This window comes from Anastrepha ludens, chromosome 2 (genome assembly GCF_028408465.1).
Source record: "Anastrepha ludens isolate Willacy chromosome 2, idAnaLude1.1, whole genome shotgun sequence".
Lineage (NCBI taxonomy): Eukaryota > Metazoa > Arthropoda > Insecta > Diptera > Tephritidae > Anastrepha > Anastrepha ludens.
The window spans coordinates 49,138,017-49,156,523 of NC_071498.1; the positions used below are offsets into that span (position 1 = coordinate 49,138,017).

The 18,507-nt window shown below is 36.3% G+C and overlaps 1 protein-coding gene across 1 annotated transcript in view; it reads right to left on the reverse strand.

Annotated features, from left to right (window-relative positions):
- LOC128870675 (serine-rich adhesin for platelets) overlaps positions 1 to 18,507 on the reverse strand; it is an 85,952-nt gene that overhangs the window by 15,201 nt on the left and 52,244 nt on the right. The window contains exons 2-4 of the mRNA XM_054113273.1: positions 9,569 to 9,632; positions 5,083 to 9,465; positions 940 to 1,059 (exon numbers count right to left, since the gene is read on the reverse strand). Of these exons, the coding sequence (XP_053969248.1) occupies positions 940 to 1,059; positions 5,083 to 9,465; positions 9,569 to 9,632 (4,567 nt within the window). The remainder of the gene's footprint in view (positions 1 to 939; positions 1,060 to 5,082; positions 9,466 to 9,568; positions 9,633 to 18,507) is intronic.

Genomic DNA, 18,507 nt, shown 5'->3' on the forward strand with positions numbered 1-18,507 from the left:
TTATATTTGGTGTTTTATTTTACCACAAGGCTATTGAACAGGACCAATTGTTTATTGAATTGGAATTAATATTTTTTTTCAGTATGAAAAGTTGATCATACACTATAATTATTTCAATTGAGACACTAGCATTGAACAATCGTATACCCTCTGTAACTGTTTTATTTTATTCTTTAAAAAAAATTCTGAGTGATGGTGAACAACTAGAAACGCAGATGCTCTAGTATTGAGTTATGGTATCTCGCTCATATCGATTTCTTAAAAATATTGTGTGACAATTTGAAGTGAATCCGGCAAATACTTTTTGAGGTTTTCGATAATTAACAAAGTGCGCTCGGCCGCTACGCAGCGTTCGCAAAACTTTAAAGGCATTTTTCTCAAAACTGTGTTTTTTGAACTGGTGATCCCTGTAACTTAAAAACCGCTTGGTAGACTTCAATAAAAATTATACTGCTTTTGAAAAACATAACAAACTCGTGCCTGATCGAAGGTTTTTTTTTAATATTTTGATTTTTTTTTAAGAATTAATTGTGGGTTTTTTTCTCGAAAATCTGAAAAACATTTCCTGAGGCCGTCATATTGTTAATTTGGAAAACAAGGCTCGATCAGGCACAAGATAATCTATTAATAAAACTAATTTCTCTTGACCGATGGATTTTAGATGAATCTCCAAGGACTTGTGATGATCACCGTAAGGGACTTCGGAAGAAACGGGCTCCACACAAACAGCGATAACTTTTACAATTATTAATTTTTGTTTTTGAAATTTTGTTAAAGTCAAGTCGAAATATGATGTTAATGCTACGTCTTTATTTTTGTAAAATAAAGCAATTGAGTAGCAAAAAAAATTACTGAAAATCATAATTTTTTCGGGGCTCTGACTACCCCTAACCCCTTAAGAATCTTATTCTAAGAATCTTTTGTTTTTTGTAGACTTACCGCAATGTCATAAGTGAAAATATTGCCCCATCTGCTGCCGATGTAAACCACATCCCATTGCACCTCCATACATTGTAGTGGCTCCTGCAGATATACGGACTGTATATCTAAGGCGAAGTTCTAATTGAAACAAGAAAAATAAATGCATTTAATATTACAAATTTTAAAATTAATGAAAAGGAAACCAGGAAATGAATGAAATAATATTTTCCATATTAAACTTTGAAACATCGAATAAGATTATTAAAATTTTCCAGTTTACTTCTCATTACACTCAAGGCCACAAATAAAATAATTTCCAGAAAAATTCATCACAGCGTCCAAAACACTTCGACCACTCGACATGGAGTCGCTCAAATGTCAATGAAGAATTGAATTCTCGGTACTCCTTGAACATAAGGGGGGAAATGTGATATTTTCAAAAAATCGATTTTTTTTCGATATTTTGAAAGTATAGTATTCTAAGAATATTATGTGAAATTTTCATGCGGAAATTCCTAATATTGTATTATAGCTTCTGTAGCCTCTTAACCATCTAGAGAGCGGTCCGCGCGTTCCTGTACCTCAAACTTTAAACTCATTTATCTCGAAACTGTATTTTTAAAAACTGCTCGTGTTGTAACTCAAAAAGTTATCGACCAATTTGTTTGAAGTTTGGGAGGCGTTTCGGTACAATGGATGAAAAAGAATTTCGTGTTTTAATTCTACACTGCTTCTTGATGGGGAAGAAGACCGTTCAAGTGCAGCAATGGCTTGAAACGTGTTATGGGGACTCCGCTCCATCAGAAATAACAATAAAAGGATCGTTTGCTGATTCCAAACGTGGTCGTAGAGACACCAGAGATGCACAACGCACTGAGCATCCAAATGAGGCGGTAACACCAGAAAAGATCAAAAACATCCACAAAATCGTTGTGAATGGACAAAAAGTGCAGTTGCGTGAGTTAAGTGACATCGTAAAGATATCAAAGTAACGTGATGGCTTTATATTGCATGAGCTTTAGACCATGAGAAAGCTCTGTTCAAAGAGGTGCCGCGTTTGATCACTGTTGACCAAAACCAAATGAATCACACGTAAATCGGAACAAAGGCAAAACTACTTGAACTTCGAATTGCTCCCACATCCACCGTACTCGCGAGATTTGGCTCCTAGCGACTACTGGCTGTTCGCAGACCTAAAAAAAATCGCTCGAATGAAGAGGTTATCACTGAAACTGAGGCCTATTTTGAGGCAAAAGATAAATCGTTCCACATAAGTGGTATTGAAATGTTAGAGTGGCGCTGGAATGTTTGTTGTTCTTGATGGAAATTACGTTGATGAATACGAGGCGTGTTCAAAAAGTATCGCGAATTTTGAATTTTCGCAGGATACGTATATTCGAATCGATTTTTTTGTGGCGATATGTTGGTACTCATGTCTCTCCCTCATGCCGACGAGTTAGGCCATTTTGAGTGTTCAGTTAATTGTTGACAGTTCCTTTGCTTGCACGGGTTTCGTCTCGTCTTCGATTTTGTATCAAATTTTGTGTGAAAAACGAGATTAAGTGCGCGGATTCATTCCGAATGTTGACTGTGCCATACGGAGAAGCTACTTTGGACCAAAGCAACGTTTATCGGTGGTACAAAATGTTCTTAGAAGGCCGAGAAGACGTGAACGATGAAAAGCGTGGCGGACGCCCGAGCACTTCAACAACAGACGAAAAAATTGATGAAGTGAAGAAAATGGTATTGGCCAATCGGCGAATCACTGTTAGAGAAGTTGCTGAGGACCTAGACATATCGATTGGCTCGTGCCATTCAATTTTTTTAATGATTTGGGCATGAGAGGGGTCGCGGCGAAATCGTATCAAAACTGCTCAATTTCGACCAAAAACCAGCATCGCATGAATATTGCTAATGAGATGTTGGACTCTGCCCGCGACGGCCCAAATTTGCTCCAGAGGGTCATAACTCGTGAGTTTATGGTTATGACGTGGAAACCAAAGCTCAATCATCTCAATGGAAGCTGCCGCACGAACCAAGACCGAAAAAAGCGCGCCGAGTCGGTCGAATGTAAAAGTTTTGCTTACCGTTTTCTTGGATTTGCAGGGGCGTTGTGCATCATGAGTTCTTGCCACAGGGTAAAACGGTTAATAAGGAATATTACATGCAAGTTATGCGCGAAGCAATCCGCCAAAACGCCCGGATTTGTGGAAGAACAAAAATTGGCTCTTGCATCACGATAACGCCTCTGCTCACACATCCTTGTTTATGCGCGACTTTTTGGCCAAAAACAACACACTAATGATACCACAGCCACCGATCTGGCCCCCTGTGACTTTTTTTTGTTCCCGAAACTGAAAAGGCCCATGAAAGGACAACGCTACGCTACGATTGAGGAGATAAAAACGGCATCGAAGGAGGAGCTGAACAAGATTAAAAAAAAAAATGATTTTTTGAAGTGTTTCGAAGATTGGAAAAAACGTTGGCACAAAGGCATAATACCTCATGGGGATTACTTTAAAGGGGGCAAAATAGATATTAATGAATAAATAAATAATTTTTGAAAAAACACAAAATTAGCGATACTGTTTGAACACACCTGGTAAAGCAAATTTTGAACAAAAAAGAACGTGTTTTCTTTTTTAGGCTCGGGTCTTTCCAGCCCATGTGTTATAAGATTCGATTTTTTCGATGACAATAAATATAATATTATCTTTCAAAGCTTTGATTGTTGAATTACATAAGCTCTATTTTTTGATAAGGCCCCACAAAAAGTAATCTTAAATCTAACGATTTTGGCCACAGCATTACTGTGGAATATCAAAAAATAATTCTGCCCGGAAAAGTTTTTTGCAAGTAATTTTTCTTACTGTGCTAATGTTTTCCAATTTAACGACCGGGACGAAGGAGCAGTGGTGTTTTTTTCTTTCGTTTTACTGGAACAGTTGACTCAAATTTCCCAATAATAGTTTTATTCCGGGCTCTGTGAAGATCCACTTTAATGTGTCAATTCATTCTTTGTTTACAAGCCATTTATTAACGACGTGTCACAGTATTTTCTACAATGGAAAAATCAAGTATGGTGCAATGATTGAGTTTTTACTTTTAGAAGGTTTAAAAGCAAATCAAATTTATGAACGATTATTGAAAGTGTAGAAGCACTTTGCGCCATTAAATCGTATAGTAGAAAGATGTAAACGTGGTCGTACAAGCATTGAAGACGATCCACGTCAAGGACGTCCAAAAACAGCAGCAACACCAGAAATCGTAGAAAAAATACAGGATATCGTATTGGAAAAACGTCGAGTGACTCAAAGAGAGCAGAGTAAGCAATATTTTGTCTGAAGTATTGGATTTCAGAAAGTTGTGCGCCCAATGGGTACCACACGCTAAGAATGAAAAAACAAAACATTCGAATGCGACTTTTCCAGAAACATTTAGAGCGTTTTTCCAAGAATAAAGTGGATTTTGTGCGTCGATTTATATTATAAGTATGGATGAGACTTGGGTCTATAATCATGATCCTAAATCAAAACAAGAGGCTAAAGAGTGGTGTGAACCTGGTTCTTCAACTCTGAAACGAGTTCTTGTTCAGAAATCGACCAAGAAGTTGTTAGTATCAGCTTTTTGGGATGCAAAAGGAATTTTATTTTTGGATTACAAGCAAACTGGTAAAACAATAAACTCTGAATTTTATTGTTACCTTTTAGACCAGCTAAAGGAAAGAATTCGTGAAAAAGACAAGAGCATTTTGACAATTGCTAAAATCCATGAATTAAACTTCGAATTGTTGCAGCATTCACCTTATTCAGATTTGACCCTTAGCAGCTTCCATTTGTTTGCTGATCTAAAAAATTCATTAATGTTAAGCGTTTTTCATCAAATGTTGAAGTTATTACAGCTGTAGAAGCGTATTTGCAGATGGAATTCATAAATTGGAATTCCGTTGGAACAAGTGTATCGATGCTCAGGGAGACTATACTGAATAACAAAGTGTATTTCAAACCATAAAATTGTGTTTTTCTTATCGAACCGCCAAACTTTTTGAACAACCTAGTATGTATGATCAATCACATTTATGCTTACAAGCTATAGTTTTACTTGCTACATAAGGATATTGCATCTTGCATCATGCATGAAAACCATTATACGCGCACTTACCTCCAATGCCGTCTTCTTCATATATCCATCGTGTGAGGTTGTGTACAGCACTTTCTTTTCACGGCACAAATATGAATGTGTAATAGTTTCACTGTGTTTGGCAAATTCCTTCTCCATTTTCAACGTCTTGGCACTAAACTGATACAGATGTCCATCTTCTCCAGTAGCGATAATCCAACGTTCGTAGAGATGCACTTGGGTAATCGCACTCCTAACATCTATAGTAGAGCAGAGCATGCCCACACAATCATTTAAATTTTGTTCTAAATCTGAAACATTTGGACTTGTAGTACATTCGGGTGCAGCTGCACCTACTATCGGAGAATTAGAAATATGCGATGGTGTTTCAATTGTCTCGGTTGTGGATTTTCGATTTGATTGCTGTTTTGCACTTTCTGTACTGGCATTTTTTCCACCACCACCACCACCACGTTTACGTGGACCGCGTTTACGCTTACCGTTCAGTGCAATATTATCGTTAGCTTTACGCTTGCGGCGATTTGGATTTATGGTTTGCATAGCAGTAGTGGTTGTGTTTGAGGGCGCACCAGATGTGGATGACGTTTGAGGTTGTGCATCTGCATTTTGCAATGGCGGGCTAGAGGGTACAGGTGATGCTCTTGCTACAGCAGCTGCTTCACGTTTTGGCAATTCGCTGGCAGCTGCAGTCATAGCGGTATTTAGCAATAAGAATTTTTCATTTTGCAGTTGCATTGTTTGCATATCTACTTCCATTTTGTCTTTTTGCAGTTTGAGTATCATCTCTTCGATGAACATTTTGCGCTTGTGCAATTCCATCAACTTCATATCGTATTCGCGTAAATTGTTGACAACGAATTCACCTAAGATGTTTCGCTGACGCAAAGCTTCTAGATCTACATTTGGGAAGAGCGTGTTAGAGATCAAAGATGGCATGCTTGAGATACCACAAATCCCATGAATACTATTTTCCAATATAATTAAAGGATTTGGCGTGCTACTGCCATTCAATTTGTTATCAAATAATGTGCGACTTGTAAGTGGGGATTGCAGGCCGGTACTACTACTCGACTCATTTAAATGAATCGGAGAGTTGATGCTGCTGTCCAAAGCCGTATTATTTTGCTGCTGCTGCTGCTGTTGCTGTTGCTCATGCACAGTTCCATTATCTTCAGTGGTGGGACTAGTAGGGGTGAGGTGCTGACGTGTTGCTACACTTGCCACTAAATTCCTATTAGGATCTTCTTGATTAGTGGTGTTGTTCATTTCATGTAAATTTTTGTTCGCTTCAGAGGCTACATCTTGCCTCTGCCTTTTACCAACCACCTCATCTGTGTTTTTAGCATTGTTAGCACTTTTCTCTTTAGCACTCTCTCCTGCTCCTTTGCTCATTAATGTTTGCTCATTCACACTTTGATGTTGATTTTTCGTCGGCATAAGCATCTGCGTTGGCTTTGATTGCACGCAATTTTTTCCAACATTAACTTTTTCTGCTGCATTGGCATTTTTCTTATTAGCGCTGCTGCTGCTGCTGTTACTTTTGCCACTGGTGCCGTTTACTACTTGCGTGGAAATCCCATTAGCTTTGTCGGTTGAATGAAAAATGCTGCCTCCATCATCCCCTTTGCTCGTGCCTTGCGCGCTCGACGTCTCTTCTGCATGTCCTTCAGCACTCTTTCTTGTTTTGTTGCTTCCGCGTTCTTTTTTTGCAGCCTCTTTTTGCTTGTTAAAAACATTGACAATTTCACGCATCAGAAACTCTAAAGCAACAGTACGATCCTCTGATTTGAGATTTGATTGTATTTTTGCAATCTCGGGTTTAGTAAATTTTCGGGTATTGTATTCGCTAGTGCAGATACAAGAAATGAAATGTAGTCGCGTGTACGTAGAGTTCGAGAATTTGTTGCGATAGCGAGTTCTCAAATTCTCACTGAGACTAGGAAATATGAGTTTCTCAAAGCTTTCGACGATATTTTGTGCATCTACTCGTAGTTTTAGCCGCCGACGTTTTACAGAGGAAGAAGTACTTTTGGCTGACGACTCTGATTCTGTATCGGAACTACTACTCGAGCTGGAAGACGACGAACTGCTCGAAGAGGATGACAAGCCAATGAAAATTACATCTTTGTTGGCTTGTTGCCGACTACTTTGACGCCCTGTTGGAATTCGGCGCCTTTTTGAATTTTTATCCTGTATCTTTTTCTCATTATCCACAGCAGACACTTTATCTGTTTGCGCCGTTTTAGAGATCAAAGGGTCTTCGACTCTTTCCTTTACTTTGTTGCACTCTGTTGAAACTTCTTTATTTTGTGTTGTTGTGCCTTCTGCTGGGAAATTGTTGGTTTTACAAACACTTTCCGTTTCCGGCTGCACTGCTGTTGAAGTCGTCTCAACGAGACTTTCTTGCAGTGGCGCTGAGGCATTCAACGGTACTGTACTCTCTTTGTTTAGCACTACATCTCGAGTAACATCTTCCGCTTGGGTATCTGAAGTTTGCGCATTGGGTGTTACTGTACCCGTCAAGTCGTGTTTATAAAATATCTCTATACCAAAAGCCTTGCGTATCTCTTCCAAGACCACATCTGGTATGCATATCGCGTCTACAATATCATCGGGCACAAAATTTACATTCTCGGAATCTTTTGCTGCTTCCAGATTCATTGATTTCAATTGCTTTCGGATCTCTTCACGCAAACGTTTGCGTGCTTGTGCTTTTAATGCTTCATCGAAGCGTGTTCCACTACTATTAATCACTTGTTTGATGCCAAATTTATCCATGCCGGCTACTTTCTCAATGAGATTTTCTGTGGTGCCACTTGAATTGCTACAGGTCGAAATCTTTCGACGTCTCTTGACAAGGTTAGGACGACAGATGCGTTTGTTCGGTGTACCTGCAGCTAATAAAGGTGCAGGTGTGTCCTCAATTTCTGTAACACTCGAGTCATCTGTCAATTCGTTGATGAGTTCGTTACGTATGAGTCGTGAAAGCGGAATTATGGAGATTCGTGGCTTGTCGTTTACTTCTGTTATTGGCGACACTCTGCACTCGAGGCTGGAAATTTCCTTATGAATAATTTCGCGACTCTCAGACAAGTCTGAGGTGTTTAGATCAATATCAATGCTTGCGGCATTGGGTGTAGAAAATGTTGTTATTACCTTGTCATTACTGCAATCAATTATAGGGTGTTCATCTTGGATATTCGTCTCAGTTTGTGGGATCTTGCAGCTGGAATTAAATGTTAGCACAGCATCTGTTGCACTTATATCTGTGTCTAGATTATGATCCACAGTATCAGTCTTATTTTCTTTCTCTGAATAATTTACATCACCATCTGAAACAATGCTAGTGTCTTGTGAAGGTGTATGCACTTTTTCCAAATTTTCTGAACTCTTCTCAACTCTTGTAGAAATGGGGCCGGTAGATGTTAGTGCTGAAACAGTATGTGTATTTGCAGTGACTTGAGTTTCTTTGGTTTTAGATTTAATAACTGAATGTTCGTCTCTACTTTCTTTGGAATCTCTTCTGCTCTTCGTTTCACACCTCTCTGTTGTAGTTGATCGTTTATCTAACTTTATAATACAATTTTGATTTGTTTGCTCCGAAGACTTTTCTAGAGATTTGTTTTCTTCTTTATTTCTATTTGTAGTTACTGGACGTTGTTCTTTATTCTTTCTTAAGTTTGATAGTGAATTCTTTCCTAGGCTTTTACCAGTATCTTTATTACTTACTTCCGCACATTTTTTGGTCCCTATATCTTTTCTACTGTTATCTCTTTTACTACTGCTTGAGTTTTCCCTGGAAGTCTCGCGACGAGTGTTCGGTGAGTTCTTTGTCTTGGCACTATTTGGTGATAATTTGCGTTTATTTCCATTTGTTCTGTTTAGACTATTTTGATTTAATTTAGTCCATCTTTTTCTCGGAGAAGTTCTCAATTCATTTATTTTAGGGTGTTCAGCAGTTTTACTATTTGATGCCGGGTTTGAATTTTCTGCTTTTTTCTTGTTATGCTCAGAAGAATCCTGAATAGAATTTTTAGCAGTAGCAGAGTCGGGAGTTTGATAAATTGCAGGCGGTGTAGACTCAGCCTTTTTATCAGCTCTCACGATTGCTGTTTCACTACTTGTATTTCTTTGATTCAGAGATCTCCTATCCGATTCATTACCATACGGCGGCATTGAATTATCTCTTCGCCGATCTGGCTCATTTTGTTGGTAGTCCGAATTAGTATTGAACTTATTGTAATTATTGAATTTATAGTCGTTTGGCCAACGGTTGTTATTTCTGTTATTGGGTCCACTGTTATATCTATTTTGAGTCCAGTGTGATTTATAATAGGGAGGCTGGTCAGTGAGTTGCTGATAATCATAATTGGAACGGTGATATGATTCTGAATGGTGTGTATACTGGAAATTGTTTTTGAAAATATAAAAATTCGGTGAGGATAAACATTTTTTTTTTTCAAGAGATACTATATAGTAAATTGGGCAAATAATCTTGGTTTATTACTTTATTTCGTGAACGGTCTCCTATGAAATCTCTGTGCGATGGTCCAGAAAAGTTAAAGCGTCGGCTGTAATGACAAAGAAACAAAACAACAATTAGTATGAATACATACATGCATGGTATTATTAGTTATTAACTACAGAATTATTTAGTAAACATTTGTATATATTTTGTCAAAAAAGTACCGGGAATTGTTCAATAAAACGCAAAATAATTGTTTTATCATCAAAATTTATTTTGTCCCCTTCAAAATAGGCTCCATTCGAAGAAATACACATGTGCCAATGATTAGTCCAGTCATCAAAGCACCTTTTAAACGCGATTGAAGAGAATCTCTTCAGCTTCTTCAGCGAATTCTCCTTAATGGTCTCTATCGACTCAAATCGGCGTCCGCGAAGTGGCAAATTAAGTTTTGGGAAAAGGAAAAAGTCGCAGGGGGCTAAATACGGGGGTTGTTCGATGATATTTGTCGAGTTTTTGGTCAAAAAAATGTTCACAATACGAGCTTGGTGAGACGGTCCGTTATCATGGTGCAAGATCCATGAGTTTTCTTTCCACAAATTGCGCCGTTTCCTACGCACAGTCTCTCTCAAACGTCACATAACTTCCAAATAATATTCTTGAGTTCCGAGATTCTAAGTACACAACACCATTATAATCAAAGAAGACGAGTAGCATGATTTTCACTTTTTACCGACTTTGACGTGGTTTTTTGGGTTTCGGCTCATGTGGTTAGCGTCATTCAGCCGTCTGTTGACTGGTTTGCATGTCAAACTCATATACCCACGTTGGGTCCGAATTTACTTGAAAGAAATTCAACTCTCTTGTAACGAGCGGAACAGCCAATTGATGGCGTAATCGCAACATTGATTCGTGAGACACGCTAAGGTCACGAGTTACCTCCCTCAGACTTATGATGGTTTTCCAGCACCATTTCCTTGACTTTGTCGAAGTTTGACATTTTCATCCGTTGAAAACGTTGATGGGCGACCAGACCAGGCTAATTTTCCACGAATTCTCGGCCCTCTGCAAAAGCCGTATACCACTCGTAGACCCGTGTTTTTGATAAACCACACTCTCCGTAGGCTTTGTGCAAATTTTCAACGATTCGGCACACGAAATCCCGTTCAAAACACAAAATTCTTTGTTCGATATTTTTATCCATAGTGAAACTCGCAGAGAACACCTGCGTTTGACTGATATAATTAAATGCCGAAAACAAGCTAATTGACAGATCACGCTCAAACTCTGCGACACTATAGAGAACAGTTCCACCAACATTCCAGCAACAAAATTTAGACATATGTGTAACGCGCGCTATTTAAATGAATAATTCCCGATATTTTTTTGACAGAATGTATGTATTTACTTATTTAATTTCTTGGATGACCTTTGGTATGATAGATACCAAGTACAGTATAGGACGACGATATCTATTATGGAAACCTTTGGAACTTGAACTCAATGCGAGAAGTGAAAATTATCAATAGTTACGTAGCCAGACAACGTAAATACTGCGCAACTGAATTCGAAATATTTTTTTGCAATCTCGAAGAGAGAATTAAACACCTCAATAATGTGCAAACTGCATGGAAGACAAATTGAACAAAAAAAAAATATACAGTAGGAAACATAAAAAAGGGGGGTTTGCCTGTCTTGCATAATCAGAAATTTCGGTAAAAATTGTAGTCAAAAATGTAGCGGCAACAAAAATGATTAGAGAGGAGTAGTAATGCTAGAATAACCTACAGCTCACTCTCTTTTCACAAAATCCTACGCGCGTTCTATCACATTCAATTTAAAGAGAGCCAATTTCAATTTGAAAGACATATTTTATGTAAAACTAATTTACAGTCACTTAAATTAAATTCCGCATAAGCAAATAACACCACCAAGCCATGAAAAGATATAAATTTTTTTGTAGCAAAGCAACAAAGGAATAATTAATGTAATTTTGTAACCTGCTACAAATCCTATAAATTTCGACCACTTCGCTACTAACGTGGGAACCAAGATACCCCCCTAGCTGGCACCTACTTGTGGTGCGAAAACGTGAGAGTAAGAAAACAAAAACAAAGAAAAGAGAATAACAATCTTAAAATATTTAAAATTTATAACCTCAAGCAAGAAGTTTGGCATGCCAAAGTTCGAATACGCGAAAAGCAGCAAAAATGTGTCGCCTTACAAAGGCAAATGTTTCCGCGTACACAACCACAAATCTCGTTCATTTGCACCTTTCTTAACTAATTAAAAATTTCGTCGTGAATAAATAATTGGACTGTAACAAGACTTTGACGTATGGCTAAAATATTTCAGGGATTTGGTGATTATGTATGTATATGCCTGTGAAAATTCCGTTTGTGTTGGAATAGAACAAAAGTTGTTTTACAAAATGCATGCTGAGGGGTGCCAGGATTACACCTCGTTTCAATAACAATATCAAAACTAATTTCGGCTCGAAAGGTGTTTTACTACTGCTGAGAAAAGATTGACATTTTTTGCATTATATTTTGGGATTTATTACAGATTTTAACAGTTTTATTACTAAATCAAATGAAAAATATATTTCAATAGTAGTTTTGTTTTAAGAGAGGTGATTATTTCAACAATAATTATTATTTTTTTAATACTTCAACATAATTACAAGGTGGCGTAATGAAAAAAAAATGTTATCATTTTAATAATAATTATTTTTTTAATACTTCAACATAATTACAAGGTGGCGTATTTTTTTAAGAAAGGCGATTATTTTAATAATTTTTTTTTTTTTCAATAATTCAACATAATTACAAGGTGGCGCAAAATTAAACATTCAATTTGGTTTTGAATACCTTTTTTACTAAAAATAAAAGAAAAAAATAAAGCGCTTTTGTCTGTTTGTATACTGCAGCTGTCTAATTCACAATTGCCAAATAGGATTGACGTACTTCATTTTCAAAAATTTTAATTCTTCTGATAGGGGGATTAATTTTAAGCCACCTTGTATCTTCAGAAGTAATACCTAAATACAAGGCGTGGTTATTAAATAACGTGACTGACATCCTAAAACATTTTATTTCGATTTCATAAACAATGAACACGAAAAATATTGGATGGGCTAAAATCATTATAACATAAGATTTGTATAAGCTATCAAAACCCATTTTTCTTTTATTTTCTTCTTTATTAAAAATGTCACATTTTAGATTTGACTTCTCTCATTGGGCGATAGGTATTAGTTTTTCTTACGGTATTTACCGCTCTCTGCCAATTTATTTCAAGCTGCTACTCATTTTGAATTTCTTCTTTTTTTTAGTAATTTCCTTTTAACAATTGCTCAATATTTTTCAATGGGTCGCAATTGTGGACAGTTTGGTTAGTTGTGGTTCTTTTGAACAATATTTACGCCGTTCATGGCAAGACAGCTATAATGAAACAATGCTAAATGAGACCAGAATAGCACTAAGTCTGTATGTTGTTTAATGAACGGCGGCAAACGTTTTTGCAAACACTCCTTCATATAAATTTCATTCGTAGTGCCCGTGGTAATGAACGTTTTGATTTTCATACCACACTGACAGATGGCTTGCCAAACCAAATAATTTTTAGGAAACTTGCCCGACATTTTTAGCTTAAAGGCACCTGGAACTCTTCCTCTCTTCGCTGCAGTATAAAATCCAGCGCCCTGAATCTGTTCAAAGTCGGCTTTGACGTATGTTTCATCGTCCATAACCACACAGCCATATTTATGGATGTCTTGACAGTATAACGCACGCACGTGCTTTAGCACTCTTATTTGCTTTATCATTTCGATTAGGTGCTACTATCTTTTTATCTATTATCGTAAACCTTCACTTTTGCACACTTTTTGGACGTAACCCTTCGACCTATAGACCTGTTTTGCAGCATCTCGAAGTGAAAGGCAAGGCTTTTTTCGAAATAATGTCACCACTTCTTTGGCTTGTGACTGCGACACAAACCCTTTTTTCTTCCACTTTCAGGCCTTCATTCAACCGACAAGGTTTTATTAAACTTTTTTAATACAAAAGTTAGCGTACTTTTCGGACTATTTAAAGTTTTTGCTATGGCATTGAGCGACAAATGACCATTTATTTGCTTTTTGCTAACATTTTCTCACACTTAACCGAACATATTTTGAAGAATACGAAAAGTGAATACGCCTATTAATAACGACAACAAACACTATGAATATGTGCACTAATTTTTTATCGCGCCAATTAAGAAGAAGAAGAGATGCGTAAACACAACCGACTAGTCTTTTTCATGTCCATTCTCATTTATTTTCACTTTCAGAATACATCTCTCCTTTAAACCAAATTTTGATAAAATTAAATTTTTGCAAGTTCGAAAGCTCGAAAACGGAAGAAAAGCATAAAGATATTATGAACATTTTAAGAATCTTAAAAACTAGAAAAAATGATAAAAATAAATTACTTTTTAAAAATAATTAATAAATGCTCGTGAATTATTTCATTAAAGTTATTGTTTCAAATAAAACTTATAGTTCATTTTTACATTAAGTCATTTACAGGACATTCAATTAATTTTGGAAATGGTCTTAGTCAATTAGAGCTATAAAAACCACATTTTTGTATGAAATTCATAAAAAATTTCATAATGATTATAAATTTAAATTAATCAAGACTAAGAACATTATAAATTACAACGTCGCATAATATAAAAATATCTTTTAACTCGTTCAAAAACAATTCATTAAATATCTCGAAACTAGAAATATATGACTTTGACCACTTTCATAATTATGGGCACATATGAAAATAAATATTTCTGAAGAAACAAAAAAAAAAATAAGCTAGCTAACTGCCGTATTGGCCAAATTTTTGGAGAATAAATAATTTTTATTGGATTCTTTGAGTTATGAATAGTTTGTCAAAGAGCTCAACAAATAAAATAAAAATCTATATTTTTGATTAATTTTAAATTAATGCAACTATTTAGGAAATTTCCGATAAAAATATTTATAAGGCGTTTTTCAATAGGTGCGCTTCAACTTTTTTCCGATAGGGAGGGCGAACGACGCAATATTTTTTATTTTTCGCTTGTTGTTTGTAAACTTCATTAGTACATTTCATCATGGTACGCTACACACTTGAGCAACGATTGCAAATCGTGCAAATTTTTTATGAAAATAATCGTTCTGTCGAATCGAAAGTGATCCAGATTTTTTCCAAAAAATCATCTTCAGTGATGAAGCTCACTTTTGGCCCAATGGCTTTGTCAACAAGCAAAATATGCGTTACTGGGCAGAAAGCAATCCACACGTGATTCATGAGGCACCGTTGCATCCCGAAAAAATCACTGTTTGGTGCGGTTTACATGCCGGAGGCGTAATTGGCCCATATTTTTTCGTTGACGAGAACGATCATGATAAACGATTATTTTTGGCCGCAATTGAATGGTATGGACTTAGACGACATGTGGTTTCAACAGGACGGGGCCACAAGCCACACAGCACTCGCTACAATTGATTTGTTGAAGAGGAAGTTCGATGAGCGCATTATTTCCAGAAATGGACCGGTCGAATGGTCGCCGCGCTCGTGTGATTTGACGCCTCTAGACTATTTTCTTTGGGGTTATGTGAAGTCATTGGTCTACAGCAACAAGCCGGCGACGATTTGTGAGCTCAGAGCCAATATTGAACGCGAAATTGCTGGAATTTCGGCCGATTTATGCAAAAGAGTGGTCGAAAATTGGGTTCAACGATTGGACTTCGAAAAACGTGCACGCGGTGGTCATGCAAAAAAAATCGAGTTTCATACTTAAATGTATATGTTCAAACTCGATAATAAAAAAAACATTAGTTAAAAAAATCAAACCGTTTGTGTTTTATTCAAAAAAAAAGTTGAAGCGCTCTTACTGAAAAACGCTTTATAATTAGAGAAGTTATCATTATGTGAAGACAACGCTGCACAAAGAGCTTTTTTATATACCTTGCATTTTTCTTAAAAAAATATTTTTCAAAACTATAGGCACGAGAACTTAATAAGATTTCTTAGCCACTTGACCAAAAAACTGGTACACATCTTCATTAATACATTCTATACAAAGTGACTTAGGGCTTTATCGATGGGTTAATTAAAAAACTTTATGTCTATGTATATTACATTTATACATTTTTGAATTAACTTTTTCAGCAAGAAAAAATAAAAAAAGTGCCTCTATTTGGGTATCTCTATGTTTTTCTGTCATTTGAATTTTGTTATTTTTTGTAATATATGGGTTTTGAAGTTCATTATATTTATCAAATTTAAATAATGGTGGGAAAGTTCTACTTCTAATAGTAGTTTCGTCAAATTATTTGAAATTGTCTAATTTTGAAGCCGTTAGAGTGGTGCGCTGAACGTATTTAACTCTTTGTGGCTGATGTGGCAAGTCGTCGAAAAAGTCGGTGCCGCCAGTTTGCCGTCAAGAGGTCATTATGTAACAGAAAAGGAAGGATTTCGGGGTCAGTAGAAAGCTAGCCACTTCGCATGTCGCACGCGTTATTTTAAAAATTAAATAAAATGTTTATATATATAGAAAAGTACTGTTAAATACAATAAATCAGATTAAATGAATTCTGTGTTTTCTAATATTCATATATTTGCTTTAAATCACTGAAGGAGCAATAACTCAGAGAAAAATTTACCGATGCAAACGGGTTAAATATAACGCGAGAGGTAATACTAAGCATAGTCACAGCTATTAATGAAAAAAAGAAAAAACATGAGTAGGGATGTTTTTCAAAAATTACAAGAAGTAAATAAAACATTTCCCATAAATGTTGAACAAAAAAAAAATTATTTATTTATTTATTAGTAATATAAAAACTCAAGAATGACAGAATAAGACAGAATGTCAATAGGAAGAAGGTGCACGTTGCTACGGTATTGCCAGATTTCAACACTTAAAAAGGATATATTACCCAAAAAATTAAAAATTGTCAATAAGAACCGAAGATATTTGACCAAAATTTTCAACATTAAATAAATCTCAACATTATTAAATTTTCTACAAAATTTTTTCAGTCTACTTCCCATTGTACTCACGTCTACAAATAAACTAATTTTCACAAAAATTTGAAAAATTTGACATGGAATTGAGGTGTGCACACGCATTGCGCCCAGCAAGCGGCTCGTTTAAGTCTAAAACGTATTTTTATAGCTAGTTATTAAAAAATCACGAACATAAATTTACAGGACAATCTCTTTGTTGGCCTAGCTGAAAATATTTTATAATTTTTAATCTATTTTAAAAACTAATTTAAGTCAAAATATTCTTTGTACTACATTTTGTTTAATTTTTAAGGGGAAGTTTGTGTTTGGATCTCCCTTTATATGAACATACAAGGTGAAGTCCAAAATAAACAAGACTGTGCTAAAATAAATGCTACAGGAGCTTTGTTCTAATAACTTCGAGTTTATTTATTCAAAATAAGCCCCCCTGGCCTCGATGCACTCTTTTGCGCGATCTAAAAGCTTTTCGAAAGAGTGTTTCCGGCCATTGACCGGAATGTCCGTCAGGATGTCAGTACAAACCTTTTGGATGACCTCTACGGACGCAAAATGATTTTCTTTCATAGCCAAATGCAATTTTCGGAATAGGTAGAAGTCACAGGAAGCCATGTCAGGCGAATACGGTGAGTGATTGATGGTTAAAATGCGATTCCTAGTCAAAACATCAGTCACAAGAGTGAATCGTTGAGATGGTGCATTATCATGCAATAAGCGCCAGTTTCCTCCTTCGCGATATTCAGGGCGAATTCGACGAGTGCGATGCAACAAACGCTTCAAAACGCCAAGATAGAAAAATGCATTGACGGTTTGGCCCGTTGGCACGAACATTGACTTGAGTTTTGACATCTCCAAACGCGATTTTTTGGGTGGTGGCTCGTCTGGGGCCTTCCATTCGACACTTCGACGCTTAGTTTCATGTTCATGTTGGAAGCACCACGTCTCATTACCAGTTACATTGTTTTATGGTAAAGAAGTTCTCGTCTTTTCTCGCCTCTTTAATGAGGTCTTTCGAATGTTGAATTCTGAGCAATTTTTGGTCCTCAATTCACTTGTGCGGAATGAAACGTGCACAAACCTTTCGTAAGCCCAAATGATCAGTTAAAATGCGATAAATCGATGTTTTGGAGATATTCAAATCCGATTCCATGAATTTAAATGATGATTTTAGTTCATTTTTGATAAATTTACGAACAATTTCGATTGGGTGATCACTGATTTCAGGCGGCCCGTATGTTCATTGTCATTTATGTCCTCAAAACCATCTTTGAAACGTGTAAACCACTCATGAACTCTGGTACGAGATAGACAATCATCGCCATACACTTTTTTTTTATCATTTCAAATGTTTCATCAATGCAAACATTTTTGTTTTGGACTTCACCTTGTATATAAATATATTTACTCGTATGTACTTCGTAGTCACTCTACATACTCACTTACAATCTAACCAAAAAATTAATATGCAAGCAACGTTTGACCAAAACTCAAAAAATTTATTTGGTGTTGATTGTGAAAGGATTCTTTTGCCATCTTAATTCACACGCATACTTTTTGCTCACTTAAGAAGTCTCACCTCTCACGCATAGATCAGTGGAAGGGAACTTAAAAATGTGACTTAGCCATAAAAAGCTGCAAAAAGTCAAACGGAAATTTGCGTTCACAAAGATCGAAGGGATTCTCAATACACAAAAAAAATGACGTTAAAAAGGACAGTGTTTAATGAACTTGTAGACGTAGACGTGCGTGTGCCCCCTCTGCACCCATTTACAAAAACTTTGAATTTAAGAACAACTGATTCGACGTAGAAATACTGTCACACAGCGAAGTCAATTAAAAAGTCTCTGTCAAATACGTGACTTAAAATATTTGACAAGGGGGAAATGAGAGTGCTTAGTGAGAGTATCAGAAAAACAGTCAGGTAAAATG